The sequence below is a fragment of the Oncorhynchus clarkii genome, chromosome 12 (assembly GCF_045791955.1).
Source record: "Oncorhynchus clarkii lewisi isolate Uvic-CL-2024 chromosome 12, UVic_Ocla_1.0, whole genome shotgun sequence".
NCBI lineage: Eukaryota > Metazoa > Chordata > Actinopteri > Salmoniformes > Salmonidae > Oncorhynchus > Oncorhynchus clarkii.
The window spans coordinates 57,770,171-57,794,928 of NC_092158.1; the positions used below are offsets into that span (position 1 = coordinate 57,770,171).

At 45.1% G+C, this 24,758-nt stretch overlaps 1 protein-coding gene across 1 annotated transcript in view; it reads left to right on the forward strand.

The window, feature by feature from the left end:
* The window catches only part of LOC139420861 (sarcoplasmic/endoplasmic reticulum calcium ATPase 1-like), a 72,952-nt gene extending 60,817 nt beyond the window's left edge, over positions 1-12,135 (forward strand). Inside the window, exons 16-24 of the mRNA XM_071171222.1 lie at positions 136-354; positions 721-1,056; positions 1,366-1,586; positions 1,701-1,903; positions 2,140-2,225; positions 3,195-3,328; positions 5,971-6,088; positions 6,193-6,310; positions 8,570-12,135. Coding sequence (XP_071027323.1) covers positions 136-354; positions 721-1,056; positions 1,366-1,586; positions 1,701-1,903; positions 2,140-2,225; positions 3,195-3,328; positions 5,971-6,088; positions 6,193-6,310; positions 8,570-8,613 — 1,479 coding nt within the window. The 3' untranslated portion in view covers positions 8,614-12,135. The remainder of the gene's footprint in view (positions 1-135; positions 355-720; positions 1,057-1,365; positions 1,587-1,700; positions 1,904-2,139; positions 2,226-3,194; positions 3,329-5,970; positions 6,089-6,192; positions 6,311-8,569) is intronic.
* Positions 12,136-24,758: the final 12,623 nt, after the last annotated feature.

The window sequence follows — 24,758 nt, forward strand, 5'->3', positions numbered from 1 at the left end:
CTTGGATGTCCAAGTTGTTTTGCTGTCATTTTTTTTAACCTTGTGTGTCCTTTTGACCCCTGTACCCCCCCCCCCCCCCCCCTACCCTCTCCCTACACACACACACACACACACCTCTCCACTTCAATCTCACAGGGTGCCCCAGAGAGCGTGATGGAGCGTTGCCAGTACCTGCGTGTTGGCACAGGGAAGGTGGCGCTGACCATGCCCCTGAGAGAGCAGCTGACCTCCCTGATCAGGGACTGGGGCACCGGCAGGGACACACTGAGATGCCTGGGAATGGCCACACGGGATTTACCACCAAAACGGGAAGACATGGATCTGGAGAATGCCACTAAGTTCGCTGAGTATGAGGTACAAGAGAGAGATGGAAAACCTTAGTGTTTGTAGGTTTCTGTGTGCTATGTCAGAGACAGGGCATGGACAGAACTGGGCAGGGAGAGGTTATTTGTTTTGTTTTTATAGACATGTCCTATGTAAGGAGAGATCATCCACCTTACAAATTATTATCATTGTATTTATGTGGTGCGCTCCCCCTACTCTGACACCCTTTATCCTTTAGCTTGAGCTACATCCAGGTTGTATTCTGATGCCTGACTGGGTGCTGCTCATCTATCTGGTGCTCACATTCTGTCCTCGACATTCCCTCATCCTCTTCCTCTACCTGCCTCCTACCCCTCTTCTCCTCTTTTCTCTGCATCCTCTCCTCGCTCTCTCCAGACGGGCCTAACGTTCATTGGCTGCGTGGGCATGCTGGACCCGCCCAGGAAGGAGGTGATTGGCGCCATCCAGCTCTGCGCCGAGGCGGGCATCCGTGTCATCATGATCACCGGGGACAACAAGGGCACGGCTGTGGCCATCTGCCGACGCATCGGTATCTTCAGCGAGGATGAGGATGTGGTGGGCAAGGCCTACACCGGCAGGGAGTTTGACGACCTACCCATAGAGTCCCAGAGAGAAGCTGTAAAGCGGGCACGGTGCTTTGCCCGTGTGGAGCCAGCCCACAAGTCTAAGATCGTGGGCTTCCTGCAGTCGTTTGATGAGATCACTGCCATGGTGAGGAGAGGGTTAATGCACAGCTCCACCCATTTGTCTCATTCAACTGCCTGGGAGCTCAGTGCCTCATTTCAGTATAATTTTGACTAGATCTTGATTGATGTTGACTTTACTTCATTTGTGTACAAATAAATCAATGAATACATAGATCAAATGTTAGATCTAATTCTTTGAATAACTCACTTATGGGCCAATCTATTCTGACTTGGCTTGACAATGAAGAGTTCTGTGAACTATCAAGTTTTCCCATCATCGCATGTCTGTATAACACCCTTTTAAATAATGAAATACTTTTGCTTTCCTCCACAGACTGGTGATGGGGTGAACGATGCGCCAGCCCTGAAGAAGGCAGAGATTGGCATTGCCATGGGCTCGGGCACGGCTGTGGCTAAGTCAGCCTCTGAGATGGTTCTGTCTGATGATAACTTCTCTACCATCGTGGCGGCTGTGGAGGAGGGCAGGGCCATCTACAACAACATGAAACAGTTCATACGATACCTCATCTCCTCAAACGTCGGCGAGGTCGTCTGGTAAGCAGTGATGCATGCACTGCACACAAAATCACACATTTTCCTATGTCAAGAATGCTGACTGTCGTTGTTTTCTTTGTATTTCTGATGTGTGTTTACTCTCTCTGTCTGAAGCATCTTCCTGACGGCCATCTTGGGTCTGCCTGAGGCTCTGATCCCGGTACAGTTGCTGTGGGTCAACTTGGTGACAGATGGTCTCCCTGCGACTGCCCTGGGTTTCAACCCCCCAGACCTGGACATCATGGACAAACCACCCCGCAACCCCAAGGAGCCCCTCATCTCTGGATGGCTGTTCTTCAGATACCTGGCCATTGGAGGTGAGACACTGTCTGGTCTACTGGACACTGGTTATAATACAACAAGAGTTGCTCATTCATTCTTTTTATCTCTCATGTAGTCTCGCAAGTCATAATCAAAGTGTCATGCTAGCTAGTTGGAGACTACCCTAATGTGACTTTCATTCCTAACATGGGGGGTTAAAGCGTGATCGACCTGGCTCTCACGGTTGCTTGGATTCTGACTTCTGCCTGACTGTCTCTGTGTGTTCCTGCAGGGTATGTTGGTCTGGGCACGGTGGGTGCTGCCACCTGGTGGTACCTGTTTGATGAGGAAGGCCCAAATGTGACCTTCTACCAGCTGGTGAGTGGAAACAAACACACCATTACAATGACTTCATTAGGGTCCTATTCATTAGCCACCGGGTGGAAGAAAACCGACTGAAACAAGGAGGGACTGCTTGAATATGTCCAGCTAGTTAAAAACCATTTTTGCTACAGTGTGTCCTAATAAATAGGACCTAGGTCAACCCCTTTTCTCTGCTGCCTCTAGAAATTGATATTCTTCTCAGGAAAACCAGTAACTTTTCAAACACCTCTTGTTTATATGTGTTTTCAATAGCATCCATCCCCAGAGGATGGTGCTTAATCACTTAGTACAGTTCTGGGCTATATTTGGTTGTTCTTATGGTTAACCCCCGTTACCCCCATCAGCTATTTGCCATGACAACAATCTCTGGGGTCATACATAGAGACAGAAATAGAATTCAGAGAAAATATAGAGTTCACTGGTGGAGAATAAGACACATGTGGTCTGAGGGAAATAGGAATGTTAGAGAAAGAGCGGGAACAGAGGAGGGAGGGAAGAGTGAACTGAGTCCAAGGGTCCCCAGAAGGGAAAATGTCAGAGAAGGAAAGGGGGAACAGAGGAGGAGCTGAGTCAAGGGTTTCCTGCAGCTGCTGCAGTATCAGATCAAATCTGGGACCCAACACAGCAGGTCGCAAGGTTAGGTCACTTCCTGTGCACAAGTGCGCACAGTGCTTCGAGTGTTCTGGTCGTTGACTTGCTTGAAGTCAGTCTTGTTCATCTAATGCCGTGTAAGAAACTTTGGAATAATACTCCAATGTGCAATGACTGTATCTAAATGGAATGGAAGATACTTAAGTTGAATAGTGCAACACAAAGCCCATTCCATGGTGCTATTTTGTCTGTTGTAAAGCCTACCTCACCACTCTCCTCTACACAGAGACCCAATCAGTGTATGCAGGTCAACCCCATGTTGGTTATATGCTGTGAAGCCTGCTTTACCTAACTTCTGTCCTCTCTTCACAGAGACACTTTATGCAGTGCTCGGAGGACAACCCCATGTTCCAGGGCATCAACTGCGAGGTGTTTGAGTCCCGCTACCCTACCACCATGGCCCTCTCTGTGCTGGTCACCATAGAGATGTTCAACTCCCTCAACAGGTCAGTCAGCAGCATGTTGTACTTGGGAGGGCAACAGAACTATATGATTATACATGAATATATTTTGGTCCATATCTGGTGGTCCTCTGTAGCACAGTTGTTAGAGCATGGCACTTGCAGCGCCAGGATAGTTGGTTCAATTCCCGGGGCTACACGTACGTTAAATGTATGTACGCATGACAGTAAGTCTCTTTGGATAAAAGCATCTGCTAAATGATATGTATGTATGTATGTATGTATATACACATACACAATAAATATATATATAGGGGGTATAGGGTCTACGCCTAAAATGTTGGGCAGATTTTCTAAATTTTAGGCTCAAAAGAAGCATATCGTCCTCTTACTAGTACTAGTTAAAGGTTGGACACTTGCTAATTCAAGGGTTTTTCTTTATTTTTACTATTTTCTACATTGTAGAGTAATAGTGAAGACATCAAAACTATGAAATAACACATATGGAATCATGTAGTAACCAAAAAAGTATTTAAAAAATCTAAATATATGTTATATTTGAGATTCTTCAAAGTACTCACCCTTTGCCTTGATGACCGCTTTGCACACTATTGGCATTCTCTCAACCAGCTTCATGAGGTAGTCACCTGGAATGCATTTCAATTAACTGTTGTGCCTTGTTAAAAGTTAATTTGTGGAATTGCTTTCCTTAATGCATTGGAGCCAATCAGTTGTGTTAGGGTAAGGGTGGTATACAGAAGATAGCCCTATTTGGTAAAAGAGTCCATATTATGGCAAGAACAGCTCAAATAAGCAAAGAGAAATGACAGTCCATCATTACTTTAAGACATGAATGTCAGTCAATCTAGAAAATGTCACGTTTTGTTACGTTACAGCCTTATTCTAAAATGGATTAAAAAAAAATCCCCCTCATCAATCTATACACCATACCCCATAATGACAAAGCAAAAACACATGTTTGGGGATTTTCAGAAAGTATTCAGACCTTTTACTCAGTATTTTGTTTTAGTACCTTTGGCAGCGATTACAGCCTCGAGACTTCTTGGGTATGACGCTACAAGCTTGCCACACCTCTATTTGGGGAGCTTCTCCCATTTATCTCTGTAGATCCTCTCATCTGTGTCAGGTTGGATGGGGAGTGTCGCTGCACAGCTATTTTCAGGTCTCTGCAGAGACGTTTGATCGGGTTCAAGTCCGAGCTCTGGCTGGGCCACACAAGGATGTTCAGAGACTTGTCCCGAAGCCATTCCTGCGTTGTTTTGGCTGTGTGCTTAGGGTCGTCGTCCTGTTGGAAGGTGAACCTTCACGCCAGTCTGAGGTCCTGAGCGCTCTGGAGCAGGTTTTCATCAAGGATCTCTCTGTACTTTAGTCCGTTCATCTTTCCCTCGATCCTGACTAGTCTCCCAGTCCCTGCCGCTGAAAAACATCTCCACAGCATGATGCTGCCACCACCATGCTTCACCGTAGGGATGGTGGCAGGTTTCCTCCAGACGTGACGCTTGGCAGTCAGACCAGAGAATCTTGTTTCCCATGGTCTGAGAGTCCTTTAGGTACCTTTTGGCAAACTCCAAGCACGCTGTCATGTGCCTTTTACTGAGGAGTGACTACCGTCTGGCCACTCTACCATAAAGGCCTGATTGGTGGAGTGCTGCGGAGATGATTGTCCTTCTGGAAGTTTCTCCCATCTCCACACAGGAACTCCAGAGCTCTGTCAGAGTGAACATCGGATTCTTGGTCACTTCCCTGACCAAGGCCCTTCTCCCTCGATTGCTCAGTTTGGCCGGGCGGCCAGCTCTAGGAAATGTCTTGGTGGTTCCAAACTTCCATTTAAGAGTGATTGAGGCCACTGTGTTCTTGGACCTTCAATGCTGCAGAAATATTTTGGTACCCTTCCCCAGATCTGTGCCCTGGACACAATCCTGTCTCGTAGCGCTACGGACAATTCCTTCAACTTCATGACTTGATTTCTTTCTCTGACATGCACTGTCAACTGTGGGACCTTGTGTTGACAGGTGTGTGTGCCTTTCCAAATCATGTCCAATCATTTGAATTTACCACAGGTGGACTCCTATCACGTTGTAGAAACATCTCAAGGATAGTCAATGGAAACATAATGCACCTGAGCTCAATTTGGAGTCTCATAGCAAAGGGTCTCTGAGTACTTATGTAAGTCAGGTTATTTTTGTGCAAAACATTCTAAAAACCTGTTTTCGCTTTGTCATTATTGGGTATTGTGTGTAGATTTGAGAGAAAAAATACAACTTAGAATAAGGCTGTAACGTAACAAAATGTTGGATTAAGTCCAGTGGTCTGAATACTTTCCATTCATGTTTTGGCCTTCTGCTATGTCACCCTGATTCTGAGAGTTGTATTAGTTTTATTAGGCCAGTCATTTGAGTATAGACTACTGTAAATCAGGGACTTTACCCACAAAGACTCTGAGTTGGAGTGTTGATCTACGATCAGTTTTACCTTTCAGATCATAATGAATACGATAATATATCCTAAATCAGCACACCTACTCTGAGATGCTTTGTGGATACGGGCCCAGGCCTCATACTGTACATCTGCACCATAATAATTGCCCTGTAGACCATGTTTTGGGTCCAGTAGTTGTCTTGTCTATGAATATTTTTTTCTAATGTGGCTTCTCCTCCTGCCTCTAGTCTGTCTGAGAACCAGTCCCTGATCAGGATGCCTCCCTGGGTGAACTTCTGGCTGCTGGGGGCCATAGTCCTCTCCCTGTCCCTCCACTTCCTCATCCTCTACGTTGAGCCCCTGCCTGTGAGTACAGCATATACATAGGTTCTGTCTGTCCGTCAGCAATAGTTTGCTTTCTAGTGTATCCCTCTCTCTGACCTGGTCCACCTCTTTTCTCTGCTCTCCAGCTGATCTTCCAAGTGACCCCTCTGTCCTGGTGCCAGTGGATTGTGGTCCTAAAGATCTCCATCCCCGTCATCCTATTGGATGAGGCCCTCAAGTACATCTCCCGTAATCACTTAGACGGTATGACTCAGTTTCTAAAAGTAGCTTCCTGTTCAAAAACAGGAAATACAGTGCATTCGGAAAGTTTTCCGATCCCTTTACTTTTTCCACATTGTTACGTTACAGCCTTATTCTAAAATGGATCAAATAAATTCCTCAATCTACACACATTACCCTATAATGATAAAGCGAAAACAGGTTTTTATAAATTTTAGCAAATAAAAAATAAAAAACATTATTTACAAAAATATTCAGACCCTTTGCAACGAGACTTGAAATTGAGCTCAGATGCATCCTGTTTCCATTTATAATCCTTGAGATGTTTCTACAACTTGATTGGAGTCCACCTGTGGTAAATTGATTGGACTTGATTTAGAAAGGCACACACCTGTCTATATAAGCTTCCACAGTTGACAGTGTGTAACAGTATAAATTTAGACCGTCCCCTCGCCCATACCCGGGCGCGAACCAGGGACCTTCTGCACACATCAACAACAGTCACCCACGAAGCATCGTTACCCATCGCTCCACAAAAGCCGCGGCCCTTGCAGAGCAAGGGGAACTACTACTTCAAGGTCTCAGAGCAAGTGACGTCACTGATTGAAACGCTATTTAGCGCCCACGCTAACTAAGCTAGCCGTTTCACATCCGTTACAAGTGCATGTCAGAGCAAAAATCAAGCAATGAGGTCGAAGGAATTGTCCATAGAAGCCTGAGATGGGATTGTGTCGAGGCACAGATCTGGCGAAAGGTACCAACATTTATTTGCAGTGTTGAAGGTCCAAGAACACAGTGGCCTCCATCACTCTTAAATGGAAGAAGTTTGGAACCACCAAGACATTTCCTAGAGCTGGCCGCCCGGCCAAGCTGAGCAATCGAGGGAGAAGAGCCTTGGTCAGGGAGGTGACCAAGAACCCGATGGTCACTCCGACAGAGTTCTTCTGTGGAGATGATTGTCCTTCCGGAAGGTTCTCCCATCTCTGCGGCACTCCACCAATCAGGCCTTTTATGGTATTGTGGCCAGATGGAAGCCACTCCTCAGTAAAAGGCACCTGACAGTACGCTTGGAGTTTGCCAAAAGGCACTTAAAGACTCTCAAACCATGAAAAAACAAGATTCTCTGGTCAGATGAAACCAATATTGAACTCTTTGGCCTTAATGCCAAGTGTCACGTCTGGAGGAAACCTGGCACCATCCCTACGGTGAAGCATGGTGGTGGCAGCATCCTGTTGTGGGGATGTTTTTCAGTGGCAGGGACTGGGAGACTGGTCAGGATCAAGGGAAAGCGGAACGGAGCAAAGTACAGAGATCCTTGATGAAAAAACCTGCTCCAGAGCGTTCAGAACCTCAGACTGGGGCGAAGCTTCACCTTCTAACAGGACAATGACCCTACGCACATAGCCAAGGCAACGCAGGAGTGGCTTCGGGACAAGTCACTGAATGTCCTTGAGTGGCCCAGCCAGAGCCTGGACTTGAACCCGATCAAACATCTCTGGAGAGACCTGAAAATAGCTGTGCAGTGATGCTCCCCACCCAACCTAACAGCGCTTGAGAGGATCTGCAGAGAAGAATGGGAGAAACTCCCCAAATACAGGTGTGCCAAGCGTTATACCCAAGAAGACTCAAGGCTGTAATCGCTGCCAAAGGTGCTTCAAACAAAGTTCTGAGTAAAGGGTCTGAATACTTATGTGATATTTCAGTTTTTTGTATTTTGTTTAAATTTGCTAAAATGTATAAATACTGGTTCTTTCTTTGTCACGATGGGGTATTGTGTGTAAATTGATGAGGAGAAAAAAAAACGATTTTAATACATTTTAGAATAAGCCTGTAACGTATCAAAATGTGGAAAAAGTCAAGGGGTCTGAATTCTTTCTGAATGCGCTACATGTGAGTCTGTTTGGTTTTCCCTAGAGATTTCTGATTGACTTTGGTAAGAAAATGGGTTAGGGATAGCATTTCTTCTAGAGCTTGCTTTGGAAACCCCCCAAAAGTGACGTTCCTCTCTTTTTCTGCATTCCTTATTCAGCCTAAACTTTGTCTCCTCTCGCCTTCTGTAAAAGGTACTTTATAATTTGGGTTTTTCTCATTGTTTCATTCCTTTTCTCCCATCTCTCCTCTGCCTCCTCCTTGCACCTCTTTGAAACCTGCATATTGTAGCTAAAACGTGCTAGATTTTGACTTTTCAGTTTACCCTTCTCATTAATGACTTTTTATGCCTCATGGTTAAGCTCTATGCATGTAGACTTTAATGTTAAAACGTTTTGTTTTTCTCCCCAATAGACAACGAGGACAAGAAGTACAGGAAGAGGCAGCTGAAATATTAAGACCCCACCCCACACACACACCTTTCCTTTTTAAAGAAATGCCCCTCTCCTCCATTCCCTCATTCCCCCCAGTCCTGCATGCTCAACCTCCACTAGAAAATGAGCAGGGCATGCATGAGACCGAGAGTACATCTGTGCGAGTGTGTGCGCATGTGTTTGTATGCGATGGTGTACATGTGTGAGAGTGAATGAACTAGTTAGTGTGTTTGTATATGAAACAATGAACGAATGCATGCCCATGTTCACGTAGGCCCAGGAAAGCGTGACGACAAACTGCAAAACACATCCAGGACTCCTGTTGCTTTTTAAAACTTTCAGCTCATCGCTTTTGACTCTGTACAGTAGCATGCAATAGGTGGACCGTGGGGGGAGAGAGGGAGAGGTTTAGGAGGAGAGGGGTCAATCAGCTGGGGGATTGTTGTGTTTCTGCAGGGAGAGGGAGCTGGTGCAGCATAGAGAGAGAGGGGCATACCCTGGCAGAGACTACATAGTCTTGATGGTACCAACAACAGACAAAGAGCCTGGCATGCTAACTGGAGGTGAAGATACTAGCAACAGGCAGCTAGAGGAACCACATTGCTTGGCCTGAGGTGCTTCCCAGTACCCATGTGTCCATCCCACCCCCTAGGAACCCCTCTGTCTTGCCAAGGCTTCTGTCATCCAGATCCACAATGTTGGGGAAGTTGTCTGGACCACTGTCAGGCTCATGGTAGTGGCCATCAGACCATCACATCACAACTACATGCGCCTCTGGCTACAGTATACCACCACGTTCCTCTCCTTCCCTTTCTCTCCACATGGACCTCTGTTTGCTGTATATTGAGCTGATTTCTGCTCTTTAGCTCTCCTCTCTCCCATCGACCTTTCTCTTCTTGCTCTCTCGCTCTTTCATTCTTTGTTTAGGAAGCAGGTAGGCAGCGTTGGCCCTGGGTTCTGACTCATCCGGGCTTGGGCAGTGCAGTGTGGTGTGCGGAGGCGTGTGCGCCTCTGTCCTGAATGTGTGAATAGCTTTTTGCTGCTTGGCCGCTTTCTTTAGTTCTTACTGGGGAGCCGGAGTCAGTCCAGAGACATGGCAACCAAGATTAAATGTGAAATGATGACTACACCCACTTTGCCCAGACTATTCTGATAAACCCATCCAGCCTCACAATCAACCTTCAGTGTTGGGCATCCCTCCCCTCCACCCATCTCCATTCCACAAGAACTCTGTTCCTAAATCACAACTGTAGTTGCGGAGTACTACTACCACAGAGTAGATGCACAAAATATACTTATACTTTGGAAAGGATGCTTAGGAGGGTGAGGAGGAAAATTAGCAAGCAAGGCAGCTAAATTGGCCAGACTTCATCAGTCGGAGACATTTTGTCTCTCCCACACATAAGAACATGCGCACATATCAATCAAATCAAGATGTTAACACTCCCAACATGCTGTATGTCGACTTGGACCTAGTAGGGTCAAATAATGAATGTATTTTTGTGCCAGCCTATTTCCCATACCTTCCCACTCTACTCCCAGGCCACTCCCACGAACCCTGGTTTACCACGTGAACCCTCTCTAGCCCTTTTAGTTCTGTGCAGTAAGATCATTTCATCCCTTGTTACTTAGTTTTGATCTTATTGAATAATAATAATAACACACCATCACTATCAATAGTGCATGTCCAGTTAGACAAGCTTAATACAAGCGCTTTCCCCTTATTGTTGTGCTGCTCCCTGGGCTCTCCACGCTACCGCCAGTGCTCTTTGCATTACAGGTTAACTATTGGCTATTGTTTTTAAAACAAGTAATAATAATGTATTTGACTGAATGAATGAATTTTGGATTGTTGCTTTAGCTCTTGTTTTGGGGTTTGCTGTGGAGCCATTGTGCTCTGCGGGCTGGGGCCAGTGGATTAGCTGGAGGGAAGCAGAAACACTAGGGCTCAATCACAAATTGACCCCTAAGCACAGATCTGAGGGATTGGATTGATATAAGCAATGTGGGGAAACTTCCACCTAGCCTATCAGAGGGCAAGGTGGAGCTATTACCATATTGCTTACACCTGTCATCCAGTCAGATCTCCACAAATGTGTAGAGCATAGGGGCCGACTTTGGGATTGGGTCTAGTAGTGTTATGTGATTGTTAAGCCTTCTGCCACTTCTGCCAAGTCTGCTTGGGTGAGAGCACCAAAGCAGTATGACCAAAGTCCACTTTGATTTTCATCAAGGAACTGCATATACTGTAGTTGTGATATGCAAACAGTTGTGACTGGCACTTAAGGTAAACGTTGGACGACCAGCTATCTCGAACCACTGACCTAACACCTTGACAAAAAGGAGAGATCTTGGTCTTTCTATTGCTCTTTAATGAATATCTACCATGGTACTCTTGTTAGCTAACCAGCACAACTTTTGATTCTGAGATTACTACCAGGCCAATACAGTAGCTCTCTACCTGTTCTATAGCCTAACAGTGGCAGAAGGCTTCAGGACCCCCGGTGTGCTTCCTAGCTGGTCCTCAGCCTCAGATCATGATGGCGACCTATAGCATGCTGGCACTCAGGCTGTCCAGCAGTGATGTGGGTTTGTACAGTACCTTGTTATTTACTACTGAATCCTTGAACTCTGTAAAGGAAAAAAGAAAAAAGATTGCATGGATACCTTGTTACTGTAATTAATATTCTATACAGTATATTAGACCTTTTGATAACTTACATGGCATCAATGAAACCTACTTAACAGCAAGAGAACCAACTGCGAGAAACCATTACATATTTTCTTTGAGCACATTTTGGCATCTAATGATCTACATTTTTTTGTAGACTAGAAAAAGGTTGTTTATTCATCGTTACTGTTTGTTTTCACGGTTGCTGGGGTTTTGTGTCATACTTTAGGGAAAGAAATTACAATGTGTAAAATAAACAAGAATCATGGTTATGATGAGAAAAATAATTATGATAATGATGAAATAATTTATTTCACTAATGGTAATATGGTTTTGAGAATTATTGTTGAGAATTTCAAAATTAATTGTTTGGTTTAGACAGTGCGATGAACAGTGATGAATCCTGGATAATGAAGTTGTGTGTACATTGAAGGGCTTGGTGTGACTGCAGGCTCCAGAGACCGCATGTTAGCCATTTGGGTCAGACCATTAGGAAGGTGGTCCTAACCATGGTACGCTTGGATAGCCTGGTCCCAGATCTGTTTGTGCCGTCTTGCCAATTGACCACGGCCATAGGAGTTGGCAAACCGCAGTCCCAGATCTGTTTCTGTCAGGCTAATGTTTGGCATCGTGTGCTGTAGAAACATAAGCACCCATGTGTGTATTATCAGTGAGGTAGTCACCAATCTAGAGGTGGCTCTGCTCCTGTTGGACCTTTCTCCCTGTCAACCAATAGTAAACATTCACAGGTTGCTGGAGCCTGAATCTCGCAACACAGAAATAAAGGATTCTCGTTATTGCATTGTTAATATTAATTGTGGACACAATTTTATATATGACAAAGACATGGAAATAAATATTTATCTTGTTATTTATTCAGAGGTTTGCTTTCTTTCATTTTTTAAATTATGTTGGATCAGATGAGTTGGGTTTGCTTGTTAAATTTGATGGAAGGACAAACAAGATCTGTACACTTTCTCAAATCAGTAGAGCATCGTGCTTGCAATGCCAAGCGATATGGGGTCGATTACTGCTGGGGCCACCTTTGACATAACTGTTTGCACACATGTCTAAGTCGCTTTGGACAAAAGCATCTACTTAATAGTATATCATTATTTATTAATACAATATCTTGGAGGGTAGAAGTTTAGGCTATTATGTTTGTATGTGCCTAAATTGAAGCCTACCAGCAGAGGGCGATATTGTATGATTTTTCCCATCTGAAGACTGACTACCATTATCAATTTACCTTCGATGGCCAGGCCAAAACATCAGTAGGCTACACAAAAACAAAATAATCATTATAATAGCTAATGATGACAGGATACTGTCAGATATCAGGTGGTTATAATGCTGACTGAGGGAAAATCTAAATTGAATACTCCTTGTGTCCTCTCCTCAAAAGCCATTGGGTGAGAAAGCCAGAGGTCCCTCCCCTCTGACCTTCTCCATTGGGTTACATGGAGGATAAAGTTGATGAGTCACTACCTGAGCCCCAGATTAGATGGTAGCAACACACCTATCCTACAGTGAGCACGACTGAAGTGTGTGGAATTAAGCCTGTGTGTGACTCATTGACACAGATGGACTCAAAAACATGCCATATAATGGGAACTTCAATTTGCATACCACCCCAATAGATCCACAGATGATGCCATCGCACTGCACACTGCCCTATCCCATCTGGACAAGAGGAATACCTATGTAAGAATTCTGTTCATTGACTATAGTTAAGCCTCCTCCACCATAGTACCCTCGAAGCTCATCATTAAGCTTGAGGGAGCTGGGTCTGAACCCCACCCTTTGCAACTGCGTCCTGGACTTCCTGATGTGCCACCCACAGGTGGTGAAGGTAGGAAACAACACCTCAACTACGCTGCTCCTCAACACAGGGGCCCCACAAGGATGCGTGCTCAGACCCATCCGGGTGGTGCAGTGGTTAAGGGTGCTGTACTGCAGTGCCAGCTGTGCCATCAGAGAGACTGGGTTCGCGCCCAGCGACTCCTGTGGCGGGGCGGGCGCAGTGCGCGCTAACCAAGGTTGCCAGGTGCACAGTGTTTCCTCCGACACATTGGTGCGGCTGGCTTCCGGGTTGGATGCGCGCTGTGTGAAGAAGAAGTGCGGCTTGGTTGGGTTGTGTATTGGAGGACGCATGACTTTCAACCTTCGTCTCTCCCGAGCCCGTACGGGAGTTGTAGCGATGAGACAAGATAGTAGCTAATAAAAACAATTGGATACCAAAAGGGGTCAAATTAAATAAATAAAAAAATGTATATTTAGAGGTTACTCATAAGTGGATGGTGTTAAGATGCACTTGTAACTACTTTTTAGGATGATATTAACATTCTGAATTCAACGTGTGTCACGAATGTTGTTGTAAGAATTGGACCAAAATGCAGCGTTGTTTGGGTTCATCTTTATTACGTGAACTGGCAAAAAACAATAAAGAACCAAACGAACGTGAAGCTATGCCGTGCTCAAGGCAACTATACACAAACAAGATCCCACAACAAACAGGTGGGGAAAGGCTGCCTAAGTATGATCCCCAATCAGAGACAACGATAGACAGCTGCCTCTGATTGGGAACCATACCAGGCCAACCTAGAAATAAAGAAACTAGAATGCCCACCCTAGTCACACCCCGACCTAACCAAAATAGAGAATAAAGAATCTCTAAGGTCAGGGCGTGACAATGTGGTTAATAGCTAGCTAAGGTATTAGCAGGCTATTGTATGTGTGAACGATGGCTAGCTCCTCGAATGATCCCAGTCCCTTGTATTGTGCATCTGTTGTAGAAAGAGGTGATGATTCGCAGAACATATGTGCTCTACAAATGTTTTATTTTCTTTTTGTATGTAGGTATGTGGTTTTATCTATGTAAAATATGTTGTGTTGATGCATAAATAAGGAGAGGCTGTACTAATTTTTGTATTCTAAAATCATTTTGAAGCACTATGAGAGAAAGAGGCGACGAGTCGCAGAACATATGTACTATACAAATGTTCTATTTTCTTTTGGATGCAGAGTGAATTCTTCTTAATTAAAACAACCTGATCGCCAAAGTCCACGTCTATAGTCTCAATCAACCACACACAACAGAGTTACAGCGGTGCAGTACAGCACAGGTTACACAAGCAAAGTTATATATAGCTGTCGGCTATATTAACCACGACATGCAGTTCTTTGTGCAGCTTCAAATGTCGAACCAAGTTGGAAGTTGTTGCGCCTCCGTGTAATATTCATCCCGCATGTTTTGCAAGTTGCAATCCGTTTTTTGTTGACTACAGCGTAGTCTTCATATCCGAAAATAATCATTTGGGGTATCATCTTTCCGAGGGCTACGACTGAATTCACCCACCGACATGTCTCTGCCTAGCCACGTGCGACTTTTTCCTCAGCTGGCACAATTTGATTGGCTGCTGTCCGATTCAAACAATAATCTGTTAAATGAAGAGTTGATGCGCTGCACATTTTTTTAATAGCATAACGTTTCATATTTGGGCATAGGGAGGGTATCAAGTCAGTTCGAGTCAAAGGGCTCAAGTCCAAGTTAAGTCACGAGTCATTGGTGTTAAAGACGAGTTGCAAGTCATCATATTTGTGACTTGAGTCTGAGTCGAGTCCAAGTAATGCTGCGCAACGAACGTGATAACGATATATGAAACTGTGCACTCGTATCTGCCCGGCTGAGGCATTGAAAACGGCATCAGTTTAAACATAATTTGTCCTACTGTTTACATTATTATTTATGAGAATACATTTCATATTGTGCAAGTATTGTTTAATAATTACAGATCCAATTAAATATGATTCCCGATTAAACTGTACAACATATTTGAGGGATTCTTTTGAAAAAAGTTTTTATTTATTATCCTAAATCATGTTTTTTTTGTGCACTCCAGGGAACTCTTTATATAAACAGCAAAAAAAGAAACATCCCTTTTTCAGGATCCTGTCTTTCAAAGATAATTCTTAAAAATCCAAATAACTTCAGAGCTTAATTGTAAAGGGTTTAAGCACTGTTGCCCATGCTTGTTCAATGAACCATAAACCATTAATGAACATGCACCTGTGGAACGGTTGTTAAGACACTAACAGCTTACAGATGGTAGGCAATTAAGGTTACAGTTATGAAAACTTAGCACACTAAAGAGACCTTTCTACTGACTCTGAAAAACACCAAAAGAAAGATGCCCAGGGTCTCTGCTCATCTGTGTGAACATGCCTTAGGCATGCTGCAAGGAGGCATGAGGACTGCAGATGTGGCCAGGGCATTAAATTGCAATGTCTGTACTGTGAGACACCTAAGACAGCTCTACAGGGAGACAGGATGTACAGCTGATCGTCCTCGCAGTGGCAGATCCCGTGTAACACCTGCACAGGATCGGTACGTCCGAACATCACACCTGCGGGACAGGTACAAGATGGCAACAACTGCCCGAGTTACACCAGGACTTACAATCCCTCCATCAGTGCTCAGACAGCCCGAAATAGGCTGAGAGAGGCTGGACTGAGGGCTTGTAGGCCGGTTGTAAGGCACGTCCTCGCCAGACGTCACTGGCAACAATGTTGCCTATGGGCACAAACCCACCATCGCTGGACCAGACAGGACTGGCAAAAAGTGCTCTTCACTGATGAGTCGTGGTTTTGTCTCACCATGGGTGATGGTCGGAATCGCATTTATCGTCGAAGGAATGAGCGTTACGCCTGTACTCTGGAGCGGGATCGATTTAGAGGTGGAGGGTCCGTCAAGGTCTGGGGCGGTGTGTCACAGCACCATCGGACTGAGCTTGTCATTGCAGGCAATCTCAACACTGTGCGTTACAGTGAAGACATCCTCCTCCCTCATGTGGTACCCTTCCTACAGGCTCATCCTGACATGACCCTCCAGCATGACAATGCCACCAGCCATACTGCTTGTTCTGTGCGTGAACAATGGCCAGTGAAGAGCCCAGATCTCAGTCCCATTGAGCACGTCTGGGACCTGTTGGATCGAGGGTGAGGGCTAGGGCCATTCCCCCCCAGAAATGCCCGGGAACTTGTAGTTGCCTTGGTGGAAGAGTGTGGTAACATCTCACAGCAAGAACTGGCAAATGAGTCATCAGGCCAGGTAGTCCTGAGGCATGGTCCTAGGGCTCAGGTCCTCAGAGAGAGAGGGGGAGAGAGAGAGAATTAGAGAGAGCATACCTAAATTCACACAGGACACCGGATAAGACAGGAAAAATACTCCAGATATAACAGACTGACCCTAGCCCCCGGACACAAACTATTGCAGCATAAATACTGGAGGCTGAGACAGGAGGGGTCGGGAGACACTGTGGCCCTGTCCAGCGATACCCCCGGACAGGGCCAAACAGGCAGGATACAACCCCACCCACTTTGCCAAAGCACAGCCCCCACACCACTAGAGGGATATCTTCAACCACCAACTTACCATCCTGAGACAAGGCCGAGTATAGCCCACAAAGATCTCCCCCACGGCACGAACCCAAGGGGGGGCGTAAAGCCTGACAGGAAGATCACGTCAGTGACTCAAGTGATGCACCCCTCCTATGGATCGCATGGAATAGCACCAGTAAGCCAGTGACTCCGCCCATGTAATAGGGTTTGAGGCAGAGAATCCCAGTGGAGAGAGGCGATCCGGCCAGGCAGAGACAGCAAGAGTGGTTCGTTGCTCCAGTGCCTTTCCGTTCACCTTCATGCTCCTGGGCCAGACTACACTCAATCATAGGACCTACTGAAGAGATGAGTCTTCAGTAAAGACTTAAATGTTGAGACCGAGTCTGCGTCTCTGACATGGATAGGCAGACCATTCCATAAAATTGGCGCTCTATAGGAGAAAGCCCTGTCTCCAGCTGTTTGCTTAGAAATTCTAGGGACAGTAAGGAGGCCTGCGTCTGGTGACCGTAGTGTATGTGTAGGTATGTACAGCAGGACCATATCGGAAAGATACAGTGCCTTGCGAAAGTATTCGGCCCCCTTGAACTTTGCGACCTTTTGCCACATTTCAGGCTTCAAACATAAAGATATAAAACTGTATTTTTTTGTGAAGAATCAACAACAAGTGGGACACAATCATGAAGTGGAACGACATTTATTGGATATTTCAAACTTTTTTAACAAATCAAAAACTGAAAAATTGGGCGTGCAAAATTATTCAGCCCCTTTACTTTCAGTGCAGCAAACTCTCTCCAGAAGTTCAGTGAGGATCTCTGAATGATCCAATGTTGACCTAAATGACTAATGATGATAAATACAATCCACCTGTGTGTAATCAAGTCTCCGTATAAATGCACCTGCACTGTGATAGTCTCAGAGGTCCGTCAAAAGCGCAGAGCGCATCATGAAGAACAAGGAACACACCAGGCAGGTCCGAGATACTGTTGTGAAGAAGTTTAAAGCCGGATTTGGATACAAAAAGATTTCCCAAGCTTTAAACATCCCAAGGAATACTGTGCAAGCGATAATATTGAAATGGAAGGAGTATCACACCACTGCAAATCTACCAAGTCCTGGCCGTCCCTCTAAACTTTCAGCTCATACAAGGAGAAGACTGATCAGAGATGCAGCCAAGGGGCCCATGATCACTCTGGATGAACTGCAGAGATCTACAGCTGAGGTGGGAGACTGTCCATAGGACAACAATCAGTTGTATATTGCACAAATCTGGCCTTTATGGAAGAGTGGCAAGAAGAAAGACATTTCTTAAAGATATCCATAAAAAGTGTCGTTTAAAGTTTGCCACAAGCCACCTGGGAGACACACCAAACATGTGGAAGAAGGTGCTCTGGTCAGATGAAACCAAAATTGAACTTTTTGGCAACAATGCAAAACGTTATGTTTGGCGTAAAAGCAACACAGCTGAACACACCATCCCCACTGTCAAACATGGTGGTGGCAGCATCATGGTTTGGGCCTGCTTTTCTTCAGCAGGGACAGGGAAGATGGTTAAAATTGATGGGAAGATGGATGGAGCCAAATACAGGACCATTCTGGAAGAGAACCTGATGGAGTCTGCAAAAGACCTGAGACTGGGACGGAGATTTGTCTTCCAACAAGACAATGATCCAAAACAAAAAGCAAAATCTACAATGGAATGGTTCAAAAATAAACATATCCAGGTGTTAGAATGGCCAAGTCAAAGTCCAGACCTGAATCCAATCGAGAATCTGTGGAAAGAACTGAAAACTGCTGTTCACAAATGCTCTCCATCCAACCTCACTGTGCTCGAGCTGTTTTGCAAGGAGGAATGGGGAAAAAATGTCAGTCTCTCGATGTGCAAAACTGATAGAGACATACCCCAAGCGACTTACAGCTGTAATCGCAGCAAAAGGGGACGCTACAAAGTATTAACTTAAGGGGGCTGAATAATTTTGCACGCCCAATTTTTCAGTTTTTGATTTGTTAAAAAAGTTTGAAATCCAATAAATGTCGTTCCACTTCATGATTGTGTCCCACTTGTTGTTGATTCTTCACAAAAAAATACAGTTTTATATCTTTATGTTTGAAGCCTGAAATGTGGCAAAAGGTCGCAAAGTTCAAGGGGGCCGAATACTTTCGCAAGGCACTGTAGGTAGGAGCAAGCCCATGTAATGCTTTGTAGGTTAGCAGTAAAACCTTGAAATCAGCCCTTGCCTTAACAGTAAGCCAGTGTAGAGAGGCTAGCACTGGAGTAATATGACCAAATTTTTTGGTTCTAGTCAAGATTCTAGAAGCCGTGTTTAGCACTAACTGAAGTTTATTTAGTGCTTTATCCGGGTACCCGAAAAGTAGAGCATTGCAGTAGTCTAACCTAGAAGTGACAAAAGCATGGATACATTTTTTTGACAGAAAGTTTCTGATTTTTGTTACGTAAAAAAGCTGTCCTTGAAACATTCTTGATATGTTCGTCAAAAGAGAGATCAGGGTCCAGAGTAACCAGATCCTTCAGTTTTATATGAGACGACTGTCCATCCATCAAGATTAATTGTCAGATTCCACAGAAGATATTTTTGTTTCTTGGGACCTAGAACTAGCATCTCTGTTTTGTCTTCCATCCACAGGCTTTCAGGGAGGACAATTTTGGGGCTTCACCATGTTACCTCGAAATGTACAGCTGTGTGTCATCCGCATAGCAGTGAAAGTTAACATGTTTCCAAATGACATCACCAAGAGGTAAAATATATAGTGGTCCTAAAACGGAGCACCAAAATTTACAGTTGATTTGTCAGAGGACAAACCATCAACAGACGCAAACTGATATCTTTCCGACAGATAAGATCTAAACCAGGCCAGAACTTGTACGTGTGGACCAATTTGGTTTCCAATCTCTCCAAAAGAATGTGGTGATCGATGGTATCAAAAGCAGCACTAAAGTCTAGGAGCACGAGGACAGATGCAGAGCCTCGGCCTGACGCCATTAAAAGGTAATTTAACACCTTCACAAGTGCAGTCTCAGTGTTATGATTGGGTCTAAAACCAGACTGAAGCGTTTCGTATACATTGTCTGTCTTCAGGAAGGCAGTGAGGTGCTGCGCAACAGCTTTTTCTAATATTTTTGAGAGGAATGGGTGACTCGATATAGGCCGATTCATTTAAAAATGTATATTTTCTTGTTCAAGGTTTGGCTTTTTCAAGAAAGGCTTTATTACTGCCACTTTTAGTGAGTTTGGTACACATCCGGTGGAAAGAATGCTGTTTATTATGTTACACATAGGAGGGCCAAGCTCAGGAACCAGCTCTTTCAGAAGTTTAGTTGGAATAGGGTCCAGTATGCAGCTTGAAGGTTTAGAGGCCATGATTATTTACATCAATGTGTCAAGAGATACAGTATTAAAAAACTTGAGTCTCTCCCTTGATCCTAGGTCTTGGCAGAGTTGTGCAGACTCGGGACAACTGAGCTTTGGAGGAATAGGCAGATTTAAAGAGTCCGTAATTTGCTTTTTAATGATCATGATCTTTTCCTTAAAGAAGTTCATGAATTTATCGCTGCTGAATTGAAAGCCAAATTTACTGAGGATAATAGCAGATGATATTGCCACTCCTATTTGCCACATCTTCAATTTAAGCCTACTAGAGAGCGTGTGCACTCACGCCTGGAGGGAAGCTAAAGTCCTTCCCCTACCCAAGAATAGTAAATCCCCCGTTACTGGCTCAAATAGCCGACCAACTCTTAGTAAACTTCTGGAAAAAAATTGTCCATATCCATCCTGCCCTGCCTATCTAAGGTCTTCGAAAGCCAAGTCAACAAACAGGTCACTGACCATCTCGAATCCCATCGTACCTTCTCCGCTGTGCAATCTGGTTTCCGAGCCGGTCACGGGTGCACCTCAGCCACTAAACGATATCATAACCGCCATCGATAAAAGACAGTACTGTGCAGCCGTCTTCATCGACCTGGCCAAGGCTTTCGACTCTGTCAATCACCATATTCTTATCGGCAGACTCAGTAGCCTCGGTTTTTCTAATGACTGCCTTGCCTGGTTCACCAACTACTTTGCAGACAGAGTTCAGTGTGTCAAATCGGAGGGCATGTTGTCCGGTCCTCTGGCAGTCTCTATGGGGGTGCCACAGGGTTCAATTCTCGGGCCGACTCTTTTCTCTGTATATATCAATGATGTTGCTCTTGCTGCGGGCGATTCCCTGATCCACCTCTACGCAGACGACACCATTCTGTATACTTCCGGCCCTTCCTTGGACACTGTGCTATCTAACCTCCAAACAAGCTTCAATGCCATACAACACTCCTTCCGGGGCCTCCAACTGCTCTTAAACGCTAGTAAAACCAAATGCATGCTTTTCAACCGTTCACTGCCTGCACCCGCACGCCCGACTAGCATCACCACCCTGGATGGGTCCGACCTAGAATATGTGGACATCTATAAGTACTGTACCTAGGTGTCTGGCTAGACTGTAAACTCTCCTTCCAGACTCATATCAAACATCTCTAATCTAAAATCAAATCTAGAGTCGGCTTTGTATTCCGCAACAAAGCCTCCTTCACTCACGCCGCCAAACTTACCCTAGTAAAACTGACTATCCTACCGATCCTCGACTTCGGCGATGTCATCTACAAAATAGCTTCCAATATTCTACTCAGCAAACTGGATGCAGTTTATCACAGTGCCATCTGTTTTGTTTCTAAAGCACCTTATACCACCCACCACTGCTACCTGTATGCTCTAGTCGGCTGGCCCTCGCTACATATTCGTCGCCAGACCCACTGGCTCCAGGTCATCTACAAGTCCATGCTAGCTCCGCCTTATCTCAGTTCACTGGTCACGATGGCAACACCCACCCGTAGCACGCGCTCCAGCAGGTGTATCTCACTGATCATCCCTAAAGCCAACACCTCATTTGGCCGCCTTTCGTTCCAGTTCTCTGCTGCCTGTGACTGGAATGAATTGCAAAAATCGCTGAAGTTGGAGACTTTTATCTCCCTCACCAACTTTAAACATCTGCTATCTGAGCAGCTAACCGATCGCTGCAGCTGTACATAGTCTATCGGTAAATAGCCCACCCAATTTTACCTACCTCATCCCCATACTGTTTATATTTATTTATTTTTCTGCTCTTTTGCACACCAGTATCTCTACCTGTACATGACCATCTGATCATTTATCACTCCAGTGTTAATCTGCAAAATTGTACTACATAGAGCCATGACTACAGCGAACTCTATTCCACATCAAGTAACTGACACAAGCAGTACAATTAGATTTAAAAAACAGATTAAAAAAACACCTTATGGAACAGCGGGACTGTGAAGCAACACAAACATTGGCACAGACACATGGATTTAGTACTGTAGATATGTGGTAGTGGTAGAGTAGGGGCCTGAGGGCACACAGTGTGTTGTGAAATCTGGGAATGTATTGTGATGTTTTAAAATTGTATAAACTGCCTTAATTTTTGCTGGACCCCAGGAAAAGTAGATGCTGCTTTGGCAGCAGCTAATTGGGATCCATAATAAAAACCAATACAAATACAAATGGTATCAATTTCAAAGCGTTTCTCAGGTTTCAACCTTCTGCCATCGGAGTCGCAGTTTTTCATTTTTCAGTTTGTGTGTGTACATATGGGTCAAAGTGTCCATGGAGGACCGCACATTCTCATGTCACGTTTTAGAAAAAAAATCCCAAAGTTTTCTTAGAAAGTGCCGTCTTCTTTTGTGCCTCTGCAAAGTTTATAAATGAGGCCCCTGGTCTGGTGTTATTGTGCTTGGCACTAGATGTAGATGATGCCTGTTCCTTTTGCCCCCCTTGGGCAGTTTCGACCCGGTATGACCGTGGGGTGGAGCTGGGGTTTTGAACAACAGCTGGTGTCGTCCAGTGTTTCTGACTCCATTCCTGTTGTCATGACTCTCCAAGACATGACACTGTGGTTGTAGTAAAACGCCTGCTTCAGTGTTGCAGCAGCGTCTACCTGTCTGACCTTCTCCTGGTCGGTCCAGTTTGGTTTCAGATTCTCTTCTAAGGAAGGAAGGGTTGTCCTGAACCTTCTCCCCATCAGTAGCTCAGCCGGGCTGAAACCTGCGGATGTTGAGGGAGTGGTTCTGTACGTCATCAGAGTTAACAGAGGGTCTGTCTGCTTGAGTATCCACTTTGCTGTCTGTACAGCCCTCTCCACATGTCCATTACTCTGTGGGAAGTGGGGGCTGCTTGTCACATGTATGAAGTCATACTCTTACTGAGTTCTTTTAGCTCTGTACTTACCAACTGGGGTACATTATCGCTAACCAGGATCTCAGGGACTCCAAACCTAGTAAAGGTTGATTTGTGCTTAGCTATGACCTGGCTACTGATTGTGTTTGGAAGGTGGAGGATTTCTAGGAATCTCTGACACTACTAGATAGTTTTGCTTTTTGTACTCACACAGATCTATTGCTATTTTCTGCCATTGTCTGGAGGGAAGCTCACTAGACATGAATGGCTCTTTTCTCTGTGTGCTCCTGGTTTCACAGCAAAATGTACACATTTGCACCTCTGTGATTATCTCCTGGGAGATGTAAGCTACCACACTGACTAGTTAGCGCTCTCCCTGCACTTAATCTGACCTTGGTGTCCATCATGAATCCTATGTAAGATTTCTTTCCTCATGCATGTGGGAATGACTATGCGGTTTCCCCTGATCAGTAGTCCATGTGTCTCTGATAGTTCCCCTTTCATCTGATAAAAGTCTCTTATCGATTCAGGGATTTTCTCTAAGTACTCAGGCCACCCATTTCTGATGAACCACAGCACAGACTACAGCTGTGGGTCGGATTCTGTGTTCAGTCTGATGTCCTCCATGCTCTGTGGGGAAGCAGGTAGATTACTTACAACTGATGCGACATACGAGGTCACGTCGCTGTGGGAGTCTGTTGCACCCTTGTGGTTTCTCAGTGGATCTCTGGACAGAGCTCAGCTATGGAGAATGTCTTTCCTGGTACTTACTCTGCAACTCCACTGTAACGCATCAATCTCAACAGTCTTTGACACCTGATAGGAACATTGTCCAAGTCCTTGCTGTTAATGAGGGGCACAAGGGGTTTGTGGTCGGTGACCAGCCCAAAGCTGTCTAATCCGTAGAGGTACTTCTCAAAGCATTCACAAGTCCACACACTCGCTAAACACTCTTTTTCAATCTGAGCATACCTTGTCTCTGCATCACTCGGATGCCTGGTGAAGTAGGAGACTGGTTTCCAGTCCTTACCATGCTGTTGAAGTAGGACGCATCCTACTCCGTAGCTGCTGGCATCAGCTGACACTGTTGTAGGCTTCCTGGAATTATAATACGTTAACACTGGAGCAGTGGTTAGTGAATGTTTAAGTCTCTGAAATGCTGCATCCTGTGTGTGTCCCTAGACCCACTCTACCTTTTGTTTTGAGGAGCTTGTGGAGCGGCTGCCCCACAGTGGAGAGCTCCGGAATGTATTTCCCCAGATACTGTACCATCCTGAGAAAACACTTTAGCTCGCTGACATTCTGGAGCTGGGGGAGTTGCTTATCCCAGTTAATTTTTCAGGGTCTGGCCTGACACCGTTTCCGGCAATGATGTGCCCCAGGAAGCGAAGCTGGCATTGTTCGAACTTACACTTGTCCTTGCAATGTGGCTTGTTTTAGCGCCACCATTACCTTGACTCTCACCCTTTTTCTCCCAGTAGGTCACTGGTCTTAGAGGAGCTGCGGCTAGCTACATACTGTATTAGTTTGTGCTGCGGTTCCCCTGTCTGCAAGCTAATCTGCATAGCAACATCCTCAGACTGTCGCACTTGTTGAATAGCCTGTGCTAAAGTCGGCATCAACTGTAACTTTATGAATTAACCCATTGATCACACCACTTGAACAAAAAACAGTCTTGGTAGGATCTGCAGTGGTTGAGGCTTGGACCAAGAGAAAAATGGATACAACTTCTCTGTAAACGTGATGTGATCAAAAGGTGCGGATATGGTGGAAAGCGCCTGGGATATGATTGAAGAAGGACAGCACCCTAACTCGCTTGGGTTTTGGCTCGACTGTATGTGGTCCACTCGCTTGGG